The sequence below is a fragment of the Peromyscus californicus genome, unplaced genomic scaffold (assembly GCF_007827085.1).
Source record: "Peromyscus californicus insignis strain IS unplaced genomic scaffold, ASM782708v3 Scaffold_7__1_contigs__length_154581171, whole genome shotgun sequence".
NCBI lineage: Eukaryota > Metazoa > Chordata > Mammalia > Rodentia > Cricetidae > Peromyscus > Peromyscus californicus.
In genome coordinates, this window is record NW_026294595.1 from 633,397 (window position 1) to 649,289 (window position 15,893).

The 15,893-nt window shown below is 43.0% G+C and overlaps 1 protein-coding gene and 1 pseudogene across 7 annotated transcripts in view; both read left to right on the forward strand.

Annotated features, from left to right (window-relative positions):
* LOC128100403 (nuclear receptor subfamily 6 group A member 1) overlaps positions 1-15,893 on the forward strand; it is a 257,953-nt gene that overhangs the window by 186,982 nt on the left and 55,078 nt on the right. For 3 of the 7 annotated variants that reach the window (XM_052722534.1, XM_052722533.1, XM_052722531.1), the window contains 5 exons: positions 1,648-1,802; positions 4,524-4,751; positions 5,970-6,224; positions 13,528-13,649; positions 15,388-15,540. In XM_052722534.1, coding sequence (XP_052578494.1) covers positions 1,648-1,802; positions 4,524-4,751; positions 5,970-6,224; positions 13,528-13,649; positions 15,388-15,540 — 913 coding nt within the window. Of the gene's footprint in view, positions 1-1,647; positions 1,803-4,523; positions 4,752-5,969; positions 6,225-13,527; positions 13,650-15,387; positions 15,541-15,893 lie in introns of those variants that run through there. The other 4 variants (XR_008214784.1, XM_052722537.1, XM_052722535.1 and 1 more) reach the window with 2 other exon arrangements.
* LOC128100404 (putative 40S ribosomal protein S26-like 1) lies at positions 1,809-4,514 on the forward strand (annotated as a pseudogene).

The window sequence follows — 15,893 nt, forward strand, 5'->3', positions numbered from 1 at the left end:
TTGTACATGTTTGTCCTTGCATGTTCACATGTAATGTGTGTATGCAGGCACACGAGCGCCACAGTTCATTGTTGGAGGTGTCTGTTTTCTCCTTGCACCTTTACATGGCTTCCAGGGGTTGAATTCAGGTCCTCAGGCTGGCATGTCAGGCACATTTCCCTGCTGAGCCATCTCACTGCTCTTCTGTTGCATTCTGAAATGACCATGACAGTTCAGGGTTTTCTTAGAGGCCAATAAAGCAAATACATATTCAGGTTTGAGCCAAACAGGCCTGGGAGAAAATGGCCTTTGTGGTTTCCATAGAAACAACATGTAAAAATTTCCCTGGCCCCTCCTCCTTAGCACTTACTCTGCTCTGTGTTGACTGTGACCAGTTAGGCCTCAGCCCTAGGTTAGAAACTTACAGAAGATTATTTGTTCTCTATAGAGTACTGGAGTGAGTGCTGGCATATTTCTGTTTCTTCCTAATACCCTGACCATGTCTAGGTACATACAGTATGACTTATATGAGCTGTGATTTTTTTTTTCAAGTTTTATTTAATAGACTAGGTGATACCTTTCTTTTAAAAAAAAATCCATGTGAAAGAAAGTACATGTCAGTCCTTAACAAATGAACACCACTTACTCAATATCCATTTATTCTGCACTTCTTTTTTAGGTCCTGTTGTGGTCTTAGCTATTATAGAGGATTGTTTGTTTGCTTGTTTGTTTGTTTGTTTGTTTGTTTGTTTGTTTTAAACAGGATTTCTCTGTGTAGCTTTGGTGCCTGTCCTGGAACTTGCTCTGTAGACCAGGCTGGCCTCGAACTCACAGAGATTCGCCTGCCTCTACCTCCCAAGTGCTAGGAATAAAGGCATGCGCCATCACCGCCTGGCTACAGAGGATGTTTTAATGATATGTTACTATAAGTGTTCTGTAACTGCGTTCTGACAACCCAGTTTGGTGACACACACCTATAGTCTCGGAAGACTGAAGCAGAAGGACTGCTTGAACCTAGGAATTTCAGACTAGCCTGGACACTGTAGCAAAACCCTGTCTCAAACAAATCAACCCAAGATGATGGTATTGTAACTCTCAGTGCTTCTGTAATTGTTATTCTTGCTAGGCCCCTTTCTAAGTATTTAATTTGATTAATCCTCACAAGAATCCAGTGAGGTAGGGATTTTGAGGTACTTCACTTGAGATAGTTGAGTAACTTTGCCAAGTTTGTGTTAGAAGTGGTATACTCTGGATTTAAAAAAAGGTGGTCTGCTTCCAGAATTTATACCATTAACCACGATGCTGCCCTTCCTTTCTCAGAATCTATATAATTATGAATAGTAAATAATAGTAAATAATTTTACAAAGGAAATAATATTATTGGGCAGAGCAAGTAGGAGATTATCATTGAAGAATGGAGTTTTAGTTAGGAAAGTGAAGACTCAAAGAGTTGAGGAATAAACTTTGTGGCTTGAAGGTAGAGTAAATGGGCAAGGGGAAAGTCATGGTTCTAGAAGGCAAGTGTCCAAAGACTGTGTCCAGATATACTGGGCATAGCCAAAGAAGTCCTTAGAGGATGAGAGACCTGGACTGTAAACTCGAGTCCTACAGACAGAACAGGAGCTATCTACAGTACCAGATCTGATATGTGTCCATTTCTTGTCAAAGATATCAGAAGAAGAGATTGAAAGAATCATGTCTGGACAGGAGTTTGAGGAAGAAGCCAATCACTGGGGCAACCATGGTGACAGCGACCACAGTTCCCCTGGGAACAGGGCTTCAGAGAGCAACCAGCCCTCACCAGGCTCCACACTGTCATCCAGGTGAGCTAAAGGCAAACACAATATCATCACCTAGGGACCACCCAGTGAGTAGCCCTCCAAATAACCTCTGGTAGAGTGCTCGTCTACCAGGCTGTCTCAGCCTTCGTGCCCTTGGTCCCTCAGGCTCTTGGGGACCAGGATGGTACAAGGCCAGCTTTCCAAGCCCAGTCTTTTTCCAAGACTAAAACAAAACATCAGTCTCTTTTACAGACTGATAAGTGCCTCTTCTATGCATGCCCACATAGGCTTCATTTAGCAGAATAACGTTTCAATACACTGACTGCAGAATTGAGTGAACAGTTTTTCTGACTCACCAGAGTCAATGTTATTGGGGAATTCAAGATTAAAACCTCTTGAGGCAATCATGCTTTCTTAAGTTAGCTAATAGCTTTCAGCTACAATGGAAGGGCTTCTCACCCCAGAAATCTTTCATATAGGACAAGAATTAACAAATATTTTCTTGAAATGGCACATAGTAGGGGGCTGGAGAGATGGCTCAGCAGTTAAGAGCACTGGCTGCTCTTCCACAGGTCCTGAATTCAATTCCCAGCACCCACATGGTGGCTCACAACCATCTGTAATGGGATCTGATGACCTCTTCTGACATGCAGGCAAACATGCAGACAGAGCACTCATATACATAAATAAATAAATATTTAAAAAAAATAAAATGTCACAAAGTAAGGTCTGTGGAGATGGCTCAGTCAGTAAAGTGTTTGCTCTGCATTTATGAGGCCCCAAGTTCGATCCCCAGCACCCACATAAAAGCCAGATGCAGTTAGGAATATATAGACTTTGTCTCCTCCTAGCACTAGGGAGACTGTGGCCACTGAGGCTCACTGGCCAGCTATTTAAGCTGAATTGGTATGCTCCAGGTCCTGTTAGACACCCTGTCTCAAAAGCATAAGGTGGAGAGCCATTGAGAAAAATACTTGACATCAACCTCAGGCCTATACACATGTGTACAATCATATATGCAAATGATAAAAGAAAGAAATTCTCTTAAAAATGTCTTTCCGGGACAGGCAGTGCTGCATAGAGAGCCTGCCTACAAATAAACAAAAATTTAATATAGTAACTATTTTAGACTTTCTAAGCCTGGCCTGGGTGCCAGCTCCCCAACTCTGCCTTAGTGGCTCAAAAGCAGCACACAACATATGTAAAGCAGTGAGTGTGGCTTTGTTTCAATAAAACTTAAATTTACCAAAAATAGATCCTTTAGGCTGTAGTTTGCTAAACTCTAGGTTTAGATGTATCTAAAAGATACATCTAGGAAAAGCTAAATGATTTTCAAAATGTTAATTAACAAAGGGCTGGTAAGATGGTTCATCAGGTAAAGGCACCTGCTGCCAACCCTGACTACCCAAGATAACCCAGGGCACACATGGTGGAAGAAGAGAACTCCCAGTAGTTGTCCTCTCACTTCACATGTACGTCATGAAATTCACTCACTCATGCACTCTTATTCTGAAGTACAGATCTAAATAAATAGATTGAGAAGATGGTTAGGTTTCTCCAAAAGCGAGGAAACAGGGAAGAACCTGCCTTCCTCTTTAGACTCATTTAGAGCTTTTTCTCCCATTCAGCTGTTCCCTCACTCTTTCTTTTTAGTAGTTAGGGACCTCAGCTATATTCCATTCTAGGTACTGGATTTGGTTTTTGGACTAATTAAGTCCACTTAGCTTGTCCTGTGCCCTTGTTTTCCTAATAGTTAAAACAACAATGTAAACACACATTTTTGTCACAATAGTCTACTGGTATATATTAAAAACTCTTCTACTTTTTTGGCTCTTGGCTCCAAGATGACCAAAAAAAGAGGTAACAACAGTCGTGCCAAAAAGGCCATGTGCAGCCAATTCACTGCACGAACTGTGCCTGGTTTGTGCCATTAAGAAGTTCGTCATTCGGAACACTGTAGAGGCCGCTGCTGTCAGGGACATATCCGAAGCAAATGTCTTCGACGCTTATGTGCTTCCCAAACTCTATGTCAAGCTGCATTACTACGTGAGCTGTGCTATTCATAGCAAGGTAGTAAGGAATTGATCCCGTGAAACCTGCAAAGACCAAACACCCCACCACGATTTAGACCTGCTGGTGCTGCACCATGACCTCCACCAAAGCCCATGTAAAGATGTAAAGAGGTGGCTTCTTAAAGACAGAAGATAAAACACATTGGAAAAATTAAATGGGACTTACACTTAAAAAAAAAAAAAACTCTTCCAAGCTGGGCTTGGAGGTGAAAACCTACTGTCCCAACTATTCAGGAGGATGAGGCAGGAGAATCACAACTTCAAGACCTGCTGGGGCTACACAGTGAAATCAAGGTTAGCCCTGGCAACTAGCCTTAGAGACAGGGTCTCCAAATATAATGTTAGAAGATAGAAGAGCACTAGGATATAGCACAGTGGCATAGCACCTGCCTAGCATGAGCGAGGTACAAAGTACAAAGATGCCATCTAATCCATATTTATTTATATCTCCTATTCTGCTGTCACTGAGTTCACCAATGGTGAGCCCCATGTTTCTGTACCCACACAGAGTCCTTGTCTCATGGATGGAATGTAATAGGGTAGACATGCATGTAACCTTTAATTTTGTCCCATCAATTGATTAGTCACAGACTTCATGACCAGAGAACACCTCAGCCATCTCCTGACTTATTCCTTTGAGCAGGTACTCAACCTGCCATGGCTTTTCCTGATGTGAAGTTTTTCTCTCCAGTAGGTCTGTGGAACTAAATGGATTCATGACATTCAGGGATCAGTACATGGGGATGTCAGTGCCTCCACATTATCAATACATACCACACCTTTTTAGCTATTCTGGTCACTCACCACTTCTGCCCCCACAAGCTCGAAGCCTGGACCCTCAGTCCTACAGCCTGATTCACCAGCTGATGTCAGCCGAAGACCTGGAGCCGTTGGGCACACCCATGTTGATTGAAGATGGGTGAGTGAATTCTGCCCTGCTTTGCCCCTCGAAGTCTCAAAGTGTCCCTACCATGCACCAATTGTATCCCCAGCTTTGTCACTGAAGGTGTTGGTCCCTTATGTTTCCTTAAGCATATATTATCAGAGAGTTCAGGTTACTTTTCAGTTCCTATGAAATTAGGATTGAAGGGCCTTCATTTCTTTGTGGTTCTAGGTAAACCAAGTCCTGAAATGATTGCTTTTGTGTCAGAAATAAGCTCTACATCGGGCCTAAGGTTTTTAAATCATTCAAGCCCTAATTGGTTGTGACCTGTCTATATCCCTAGCCAACATGCCCATGAGTAACCTATGGCATGTGACTAGCGCCTTTGGTACAGGCCTGAATGGGTGGAAAAGATACCTCAGTCTGCATTTGACTCTATTTGGGTGTTATGTAGCATCTGGGCCACCCATTCTTGCACCCATTACTTCTTAGGTACAGAACATGGGTTGCTATAGTCTTTAATCTCAGGCCTCCCTGAGATCCTCAGCTAGGCTTCAGTTTCAGGAGAGTAGACTAAAACACATACAGAAAGTATCCCCCAGAGCTTTTTTGTAGGGTATGAGGAAGAGGATGACAAGGGGACCAGGGACTGTGAGAGGAATAAAGCTGAGACTCAGAGGCCCCTGTGGACTATAACTGAGAAATAGCTTATTGGAAAGGCTGAGCAACTCTGGTTCCTGAACTATTCACCACCAGGGGGCACAGTGAGGACGGAAAAGGCTTTTGAATGCCTCTGTTCTCTTCAGCAGTTTGGCCCTTGGTCATGTTTGGCTTTGGGTTTTGTTTTTGTTTTTGTTTTCTTGCATGTGTAGTTGTTGTTCCTTATACTGGATATGCTCCAGACCCACCCCATTAGAGTTTTCATTACCAAAACTAGAGTGGGAATGAGTAAGAATTTCTTCTAGGACATGAAACATAAGAGAACACCAACATTAAGAGTGTTGTTCCCTTATAATTCCAGAAGTTTCTAAACCTCCTTTCTCCTCAGCAACCTCTTCTCAGCAAATCATCTCACTGCTCCCCAACCCCACCCCAGCTTTTTGCTGGTCCCAGCCCTACCTCTTTATAAGAAGTTGAGTGAAACTGGAAATCCATGCCAAGGACATACTGTGCCCTCAAGGAATACCCTCCTCCTTTGCTCCTACCCTCACTCTCTGGCTGATGAAAGTGACTCTATCCTGTCCCTATCTCCAGATATGCTGTGACACAGGCAGAGCTATTTGCTTTGCTTTGCCGCCTGGCCGACGAGTTGCTCTTCAGGCAGATTGCCTGGATCAAGAAGCTGCCTTTCTTCTGCGAGCTCTCAATCAAGGATTACACGTGCCTCTTGAGCTCTACATGGCAGGAGTTGATTCTGCTCTCTTCCCTCACAGTTTATAGCAAACAAATCTTTGGGGAGCTGGCTGATGTCACTGCCAAGTACTCACCCTCTGATGAAGAACTACACAGGTGAGAGCTGCTGATTGGGGAGGACATCCTGAGCAACCAAGCCATCATCCTCACTGTGAGGCAAGGCTACCTAGTCTCCAAAGGGGGAACATTGAATCCCACAGACCTTTATTTTAATACTACCCTGTCATCAGCCAAATCACAGGTTCTAAGTGAATAGAGTAGTTACCTCTCCAACAAGGCAGGGATGATGAGTAAGTGTCATACAGTCAGATTGGCAGTGCTAAGCTGTTGCTTTAATGTTATGTCTACATTAGTGGGATGATATATCTGAGAAAAACAAAAACCTAAACTCTACCCCCAAGGGAAGGGACTCTGGACTTGGAAGTCACCTTGGTATTATTTGTAGGCAGCTTTATATTACTGATTCTTTCTTACACTTATAGTAGCATAGTCTCCATTGTGCTTGTTTATAGATGACAAGGTTGAAGTTCAGAGAACCTGGCCCTTAAGGGTTTTGGATTTTAATCTAGAGCCTAGTCTTGAGCTTATCCCATAACTCCCCATCCCCACCCTTTGTATTCTACCTGACTGTTTAGACTTTTTTGTGGTACCTGAGGTGGGGTGAGAGCATAGCACTGATCCATGCAGGTCTCCTAGCTGTTCTTTGCCATAAGGTTTCCCCCCTGGCTAACCAGCGTCCTCTAACCTCCTCTAGAACAGCCTTTTTCCTCCCTGCTGCTTCTATGATTTATCCATGCACTATTTTAGTCACTTTTTTTGAAGACCTAGGAAAAATGGGACCCTTAATTTCTGACCCCCAAATTAAGACATGTATCTGTTTCAATAACTTTTGTGGTTTATTAATTTATTCATATGGAATGTCTTACATAGCTCAATTCACATTTAAATAGACATTTCAATAAACCACCTTTTTTGGACAGTTTAAATAATAGAAGTCATACAATTTAAAGGTACCCAGAACAAGGATATTTATTTAGATACAGAGGAGATAGGGTACCAACTCCCATAATTCTCTTCATGGGACTGGGACACATGAGTTCCACCATCCTGTGCGTTACATAAAAACAAGGCCAACACTTAAGCGGGGAGCAAAGCTTCAAGTCCTTCAGGAGCTTTGTGCACAGCTGAGTGGGGGTCTGGGAGCTGACTCTCTCTTGCTTTTCTAGCATTTCCTTGCTTACTGGCTTCAGGGTGTACCTACCTGACATTTTGTCCTATAAACAGAGCTGTCTAATTTTACAGATGACCTAATAACCCCTTGTCTAGAGCCTCTAATTCATTGTTTCCATCAAATTTCTGTCTCCAGCTCCTAACTTTGGATTGAAGGGCTATTTGGATATTGTTGGTTTGTAGATTTGGCCTCAGGGAGCCCAGCCCCCCTGTTTTTCTGGGAACTACTAGCTCTTCCTGGTATGGACTACCTATAGCTGCAGTGGAATCAGCCTTTAGGTTCTGCTCCCTACAGCTTGGAAGGTTTTCCAGGCCCTCTTCAGCACTGACTGTGTTAGGAGTTGTCAGGGGCAAGGATTCTCGGAACACAAACCCTCTCTCCCTTCCTTTCTGATTCCAGAGATTTAAACCCAAGGCCTTACTTACACATGCTATGTAAGTACTGTACCATTGAGATAACATCCCTAACCATTTCTCATTTATTTTGAGATAAGATCTCACTAAGTTTCCCAGGCAGGCCTCAGACTTAGAATCCTCCTGCTTTGGTCTTCTGAGTAGCTTCAGTAATAGCTATGTACTACCACACCAACTTAGACATGGTTTCTGACTCTGAGAGTCCCAATTCTCATTTTATAGTAACAGATACAATCTCAATGTAAGGTCATATTGAAGGAGATTGAGGAGAATATAAGGACTATTCAAACCCAGACTAAGAAATGAAGGATGTACTTGCATTCTTGGCTTACCACAAAAACAGACATTTGAGCTGCATTTTAAAATGAGAATTTTCTAAGTATGGTATAGAGAGCAAGATGAAGGCAGGAGAGGCCAACCTGGTCTACAGAACGAGTTTCAGGGCTACACAGAGAGACCCTAGAAGAGCTGGGCATGGTGGTCCAGTCCCAGAACTGGGTGGCCAGAGGCAGGAGAATCTCTAAGTTCAATGCTAGCCTGATCTACAGAGCAAGTTCCCGGATAGCCCGGGGTACCTGGTGAGACCCTGCCTTAAAAAACAAAAAGAGGAAGAAGACTTTGGATTTGATTTGCTAGTAGCATTGCATCACAGGAATTACTTGGGCGATTTACTTTTGAGAAAGCGTTCTGTGGCTGTCTGGTGTGGTCAGGACTAGAGCATTGTTGAGCAGGAGGCTGCTCTGTTTCTGTGGAAAGGAAAAGAAGGCCTGGATGACAGAGCAATGATAGGGAAGAGAAGGCAACACCAAGCTAGCAGTGTCAAAGACATGGAGTCACCTGGACTTCCTGTGAGCAAGGAAAGTTGTGGGTAGTTGCTGGGCAGGAGGGCACAGGTTATTTTAGCCAGGAAGAACATGATGGGAGATAAGTTTGGCTTGGGTGTCTATGAAGTTACAGTCGCATGTAGGTCATAAGATCTGGAAGCTGAACCTCTGGAGTTAGGTTAATCACTGCCAAGCATCCTCTCTCTGCTAGAAGCTCAGGATGTACAGTCTAATTGGCCATAGCTCTTTCTTACTTTTCTGTACTACTCCCACTCCCCCAGGCAGCCTTTGCTTCTTCACAGCTCCTGAGTGCGAGTGCCCGCTGTCAGGAAAAGTCTTCCCAGATGATGCACGACTAGCTCCTTTTCTCTTCTCAATACTGAATCAAGTTTATGGTGCTTACTCCTCATCAGGCTGTTATCAAACACAGAGGTGGACAAATGTGATTTAAAGCAGATTGTAGCACCAGCTGGGGACTGCTCCCAGCCCTAATCAACACCCTTTCACTCCCTGGAAAAGATGCTTTGAGTTAGATGGACTTTAATGGGCACTTTTGACTAGTTCTCAGGCCCGGGAAACATAGACTTTTTGCTCCTTATTACAGGAAAATGCCAATGATAGTAATACTATAAATGTATAATGATCAACAGGATTTGTTGTACCAGTTTTTATCATTGTTTTACTTACATTACTGTTGAGTATTTGCTGCCATCCTTTGAGACTTAGATATAAGTACCTTGAATTTCAGAGAGATGAAAATTCAGTGCTACAAAGCTAGAAAAAATGGAGCTAAGATTCCTACATAGGTCTGTTGTGCTCCTAAGCCAGAGCTCTCCACCATTACTTTATACCAGATTCTTAGAAGGAGTGACTTTCTGGAATGTATCCTGGAGCTGTAATCTGACTTGTATGTGGATGTGAGGGTGACAGTTCCTTAAAGACTGTAGCTAATGAGCTGCTCAGGAGGGTACATTTAGATGAATGGGAAAGAGAGCTGTTCCTCTCTGCCCCTTAATAGCGTATAACTTATATAGTGTCAGCTTCAATTGCTGACTGAATGGTCCAGTGGTTTGGGAGATCCTGGCAGGAATGTTTTCCTTGTCCTAGAATGTTTGTGTGATAGGAACTTAAGAGAAGAATGGGTGTGTTTGTCCAACTTTATGGCTTTGAATGCTGATAATTTGTAGACAGGGAATACAGGGGTGTCAGAACTGTGGAGTGGGCAGATGTGGAGGAGGAATGGCTGGAGGAGAAAGCAGGCCTGTAGAACAGAGACCAGCTTTGTTTATCAAAGGGTGGGATGCGGGTGTGGAGGAAAGCTTTTCAGTTAAGCTGTGGAGAATGAGTGGGGACCACTGCCAAGGGACTACGATGGCTGCTTTTTGTAAGATATTTGGAGAAGGGGTGTGCTGTCCCCAAAAGAAAGGGCAGAGCTTGGGCATATGTACAGGCCTGAGCACTTGAGAGCTCCTTTGTGTCCCCCAGGCCAAGACAGCCAGGAGCAGATTTGGTGCTGCCAGGTCAGGGTCTGGATGATAGCCACACACCTGCAGGTCCTGCCATGCCATAGTGAGCTCTGGGGCAAGGGGCTGCTGATTAAGGGACTGAGTATTATTTGTGCTTGCTGCATTGCTCAACCACCAGACAGATGTCAGCACTATTCTCCCTGCCTTATTTGTTATACCCCACCTCAACTTATCCCCGCCCTACTCCTCCAAGCAGATACTACAGGGAATTGTCATTGAGGCCCTTTCTTTCTCAACAACTTAAGTAGCCAGCAAGTACTTTTATGAGGAGTGGTCTTCACCCCTAGGCACGCTGCTTCCTCCAAGACTCATCGTGCAAGCGGCACAGAAGTACCCAGCACCTCCTAGGGCCAGGCCCCAGAATGAGCTGCTGTGGGAACACAAAGCTCTTAAGGTTTCACATGTTAGCATGTGGCAGACTTTTTCAGGTCGTACTTAAGAATTTGACAGGGTAGGTAGTACAGCCCTGGGAAAGCCCCTATGCTTGGAATTCAAAAGCCCTACCTCTTTCTTACTGTATAACTTTGAGAGAGTCACCTCTTTCTTCTTCCTCATCCTAATAAAGAGGTATATGGTTCATCTCCCAAGTTGTCAGGAAAATAATGCCCGTGAAAGGCCCTTTATGTCAGGAGCACAGTCAGTGGCCACTGTGAGCCTTGCCACACATGAACAAAGGAGATTTTAATTAGTAACTTTTTTTTTTAATTAGGAGGGTAAGGATATATATATATAAAATACTGAAAAGTGCCCAGCACTCAACATGGGGTAGAATGGTTGGTAGGGGTGTTAAACAAACTCAATATGAATTTGTCTATTAGTCTGGGAAAGTATTAATAAAGTCATAAAAGCCATTGGGTTAGAACAATGAGGAACTTGAATTAGCCATCACAACTCACAGGAGCTCACACAGCTAACTGAGGGGCTCTTTACTTAAAACATGTTCTACCTCCAGAGTTCTCATTTTCTAGCCCTAAGGTAGAAATTGTGGCCAGATTTGAGTTCTTTCTGCTGGGGCTCAGCTTCCTAAACTATGTATCACAACCATGAACGACACTGTGTGACTGAAGTGAAGAGTGGCAGTACTAAAAGATTTCTAAACTTCAACAAGCAAACATTAATTCAAAATCAAACGCCCTGTGGTATCTACAGTGTCTTCTTGGGAATCTGTGGTATCTCGGCAGCACTTGGCCGTGTTGATCAGAGCTTCTGTGCCACCTCGGTTTTGGAAGCTCACTTGAATTGTGCATGCCCTCATACCACACATGCCTGAGGTACCTCACTCAGGTCCCATGTCACTGCAGTTTTTGCTGTTATGGAGACATGATGGTTTACTTATGGGAAACAAACAAAAACTTTGGGTACCATCAATCCTCATTATTTTAAGTGTCAAATTACATATTTTTTGATTATATCAAGTTTTATTTTAGCCAGATGTAGTGGTACATGTCTTGAAACTTTAGCATTTGGGAGATAGAGTCAGGAGAATTGAAAGCTATCTCAACTGCATGGTGAGTTCAAAGCCAGCTTGGGCTACATGAGACCCTATTTTTTTTTTTTTTTTTTTTTTTGGTTTTTCGAGACAGGGTTTCTCTGTGTAGCTTTGCGCCTCTCCTGGAACTCACTTGGTAGCCCAGGCTGGCCTCGAACTCACAGAGATCCGCCTGGCTCTGCCTCCCGAGTGCTGGGATTAAAGGCGTGCGCCACCACCGCCCGGCGATGAGACCCTATTTTTAAAGAAACAAAGTTTGCTGTTTGAGTTTCTGCCTTGAATTTAATTTCAAAAAATTGTTGAATGAATTTGACTTGGGATTAGGACAGAATTTTCAACAATTTCTGAAATAACCCTGCCATTTCATACTAAACCATTGATGGTTATAAGATCAAAATATCAATTAAGCCAGATGTGGTGGAACACTCATTTAATCCTGCACTCAGGAGGCAGAAACAATCAGATCTCTGAGTTTGAGACCAGCCTGTTTTATTTAGTGAGTTCTAGGCCAGCTAGGGATATATGGTGAGACTTTGACTCAAAATAAATAAATAAATAGCTCTGAAAAAAACTTTGCTGTATGTTCTACAGTGTCAAATACTCGGATGCCACTTAATTCTTCATGGAAAAATAACAAGCATATCCATCTCATTAGTCTGCAAATTTGATTTTATCTTTTGTAAATGGTAAAATTACATGCCGAAGAATCTGGGACTGGGGAGATGACTTAGTAGGTAAATCCTTGCTATGCAAGAATGAGGACCCCCAAGTTCAGGTACCTACACCCATGTAAAAATCTGTGAATGTCTGTAACTACAGCACTGAATGGGAACAGAGACAGGCAGATCCTTAGAGCTTGCTGGCCAGCCATTCTAGCCAAAGTGGTGAGGTTCAAATTCAGTTAGCGACTGTTATTCCCCAAAGATAAGGTGAAATAGTGAAAGACACCCAGTGTCAACCTTTGCTGCTTTATATACCCCTTATATACAGACATGAACATGTGCACACACACATGCCACATACACCAACACATAAAAAGAGTAGAAATAAGATGAATTTCACTGTGGTTTATTATTAGTGTTAGATTTGTATACCTATTTTATTACCTTTGTACCTGGGGTCATGTAAGAATTCATCAGGTAAAAAGAAGTTAATGTAAATAGTTGATGAAGCCTGTCTGTTTTGCCTAAGTAGACCACCTTAGACACTGGAAGAGCCTCGGGAAGCTAGTTCAGGCTCCAGGTTCTCATCCCACCACCAACTAGCTGTGTGTTGGTGAGCCAGTCTCCTCTCGGTGTTGAACCTAAGTTTCTCATCTTGTGTTGATAGTGATTGTTTCACCTAGCTGATAGGGTTGAGAATGAACAGAAGGTGCCCGGCACAAAGGCTCCTGTGGTGTAAAGACTCAGCAAGTGTTTCCTCCCCCTTTGGACTGAAGTCAGGGATACCAGTAAGATTATTTTATTGTATATAATCTTAGCCTTGCTAGAAACAGTGAACCTAAACAAATATAACTGAAGCGTTTTCCACACTGTGGCTGAGGCTCTCATAGAGTCACCATGGCAGCTGTCATTGATACTGCAGACTGCATCTCCACAAAAGCTGAATCTTAATATTGTCACATTCTTCTTGGTTTCTACCCCATAAACAGGCAAACATTTTGCAGAGGGAGATCTCAAAGCTTGCAGGGATCCAATAACCTTCCTAGACTCTCAGAGCTGTGTGTGGTGCAGTTGGATTTGAACCTGGTTTTACTTGACTCCAGGACCCTGGAAACAGTTGCATAATCTACACTGGCTGCCCAGCAGAGCATGGATTTCCCTGTAGTTTCCTTCCCATCGTAGATAATCTCTGTCTGCCTTCCTGGCCTTTGCTGGTATCGGTACCCTAGGTAAAAACCTGTATTTGTTCCCCAGATTTAGTGATGAAGGGATGGAGGTGATTGAGCGGCTCATCTACCTATATCACAAGTTCCATCAGCTAAAGGTCAGCAATGAGGAGTATGCTTGCATGAAAGCAATTAACTTCCTGAATCAAGGTGAGCAAGTGGTGGGGTGAGGGCAGTGAGGGCAGCAGTTTGTTTTATTTATTTTGAAGAGTATTTATTTTTGCCAGTAAGCACTTGCCCTTCTGTGTCACATGCACACAACTCCCCATCCTCCCACCCCCAGGACTGTCACAGACTCTGTGTCACCACGTGACCATCAGTCTTGGAAGGCCTACGCTCCCCCTAGTCATCACCCTGCTCCTCTACAGTGTAAGGAAGGCTTTGGATTTTTTTCTCTTGAAATCTAAATGCCACAATCTCTATAACTCACAGAGGAAGGAAGAGGATTCCCTTTGTTTAGTCAGTTTTAATGCATTTAAACACAGACACCAAGGACAGAACATGCGTCATTTAAAATATGTACCAAGTTTACCAGCAACTGAAGAAGAGCAGGGTGACTGATGAAACTGTTAGAGATAAGGCTGTGGTTGACAGACCAGCAGCTGCTCTGATGCTCCAGGGAAGAGTGGTGGTACACACTAGTGGTGGACTAGTTGGTTTATAGTTACTTCGCCAACAAGGAGCACATGGTAGTTGCTGGTAATCAGTCTATGAAGGAAAATGGGTGTTTTTGTTTGTTTGTTTGTTTGTTTGTTTGTTTTTTATCAAAAGTAGCATATGAATGTCCCATTCCCAGAGTGGGCCTGCATGATTTTATTCCTTGTAGCTTTGAAAGCACTGTCTTACTAAGCTCTGTTTTCCAATCCAGAGACTTGATCCCGGCCTTCCTTTTTACCACTACTCCCCACTCTACCCTCCAGTACTGGGTAGGCCTCTTACTCCTGTCTGTATACTGTCATGCATTTATCAGGTGACCTACATACCTTCTCTAGCCAAGCCCTGTACCATATATTAAAGACATTGGCAGGGGTGGGTGGGGGGAGGAGAAAAAAAACAGACCAGCCTCCAGGTCCCTAAAGAATGTACACTCTGATAGCACTCAAACATGAATTGTACTGCATGTGGGGAAGATGAGTAGCAACTTCTTAGAGGAGAAATTTGTACTGGACCTCAAAGGCTGGGTTACGTACTGTATGCTTTATTCATCTCCTGTACTTCAGATAGAGACATACATACATACATACATACATACATACATACATACATACAATCAAAATAGAATAGTAAAAACACAGAGACACTGGAGATGGCACATGTCAGGTTCTTGAATTTGTAGATATCACCAATGTTTCTGATAACCTCCACTTCAATGATACTGTGAAGTATTGTTGGGTAAAGAGTTAGCCACTTGTTCCACATTCACTGGTGCCTGTTTTGTGCCACCACACACTGTATTAAGACCTTGATGTTGGGGTTGGAGAGATGGCTCAGCGGTTAAGAGAACTGTCTGCTCTTCCAGAGGACCTGTGTTCAATTACCAACACCCACATGGCAGCTCACAACTGTTTATAACTCCATTTCCAGGGTATCTGACACCTTCACACCAATGCATGTAAAAATAAATTAAAAAAAAAAAAAGACCTTGATATGATGTTGAGATATCCAGCTTAGCACTTAGGGCTCAGACAAAGGACTGTTCTTTGCCTATCACTTCTTTTCTATCTTATTTCTTTTACCTTATCCAGATCTTAGTTTCTTCACATCAAAAGGAGAAAAGATCTCTGTTATAACTGTGTTTAATAACTTCTCATTTAAAAAAAAAAAAAAAGGTGTTTACTGTCTTATTCCCTGTGTGATTTTTGTTTTGTTTTGTTTTGTTTTTTCACAGACATCAGGGGTCTGACCAGTGCCTCACAGCTGGAACAATTGAATAAGCGGTATTGGTACATTTGTCAGGATTTTACTGAATATAAATATACACATCAACCAAACCGCTTTCCTGATCTTATGATGTGCTTGCCAGAGATCCGATACATTGCAGGTAATATTCTGAGTCCAGGCTTCCAACACTTCCTTGCTTCTCCAAGCTTGTGAAGGGGTTGAGACTAGCAGGGTTCACAGGATACTCATTCCAGGCCCATCACCAGCTGCAGAAGGAGTTACTACTCTTACCCTCAGAAAAGTTCTATTGGAATAGGAAGTTTGTGTTTCCTTTTAGAAAAGAGAAACTGGCGTGTCCCAAGTACCTATTGTGTACAGGTGTTCTGTGGATGAGGAAAGCAAGCTCAGAGTCTCCACTTCATGTCCTGAACTGTATGCTTTTAGATAATGAATTTTATATGCGAATTATATATCAATTTAAAAAACTTTGTCTCATAGGATTTCGCATACTCT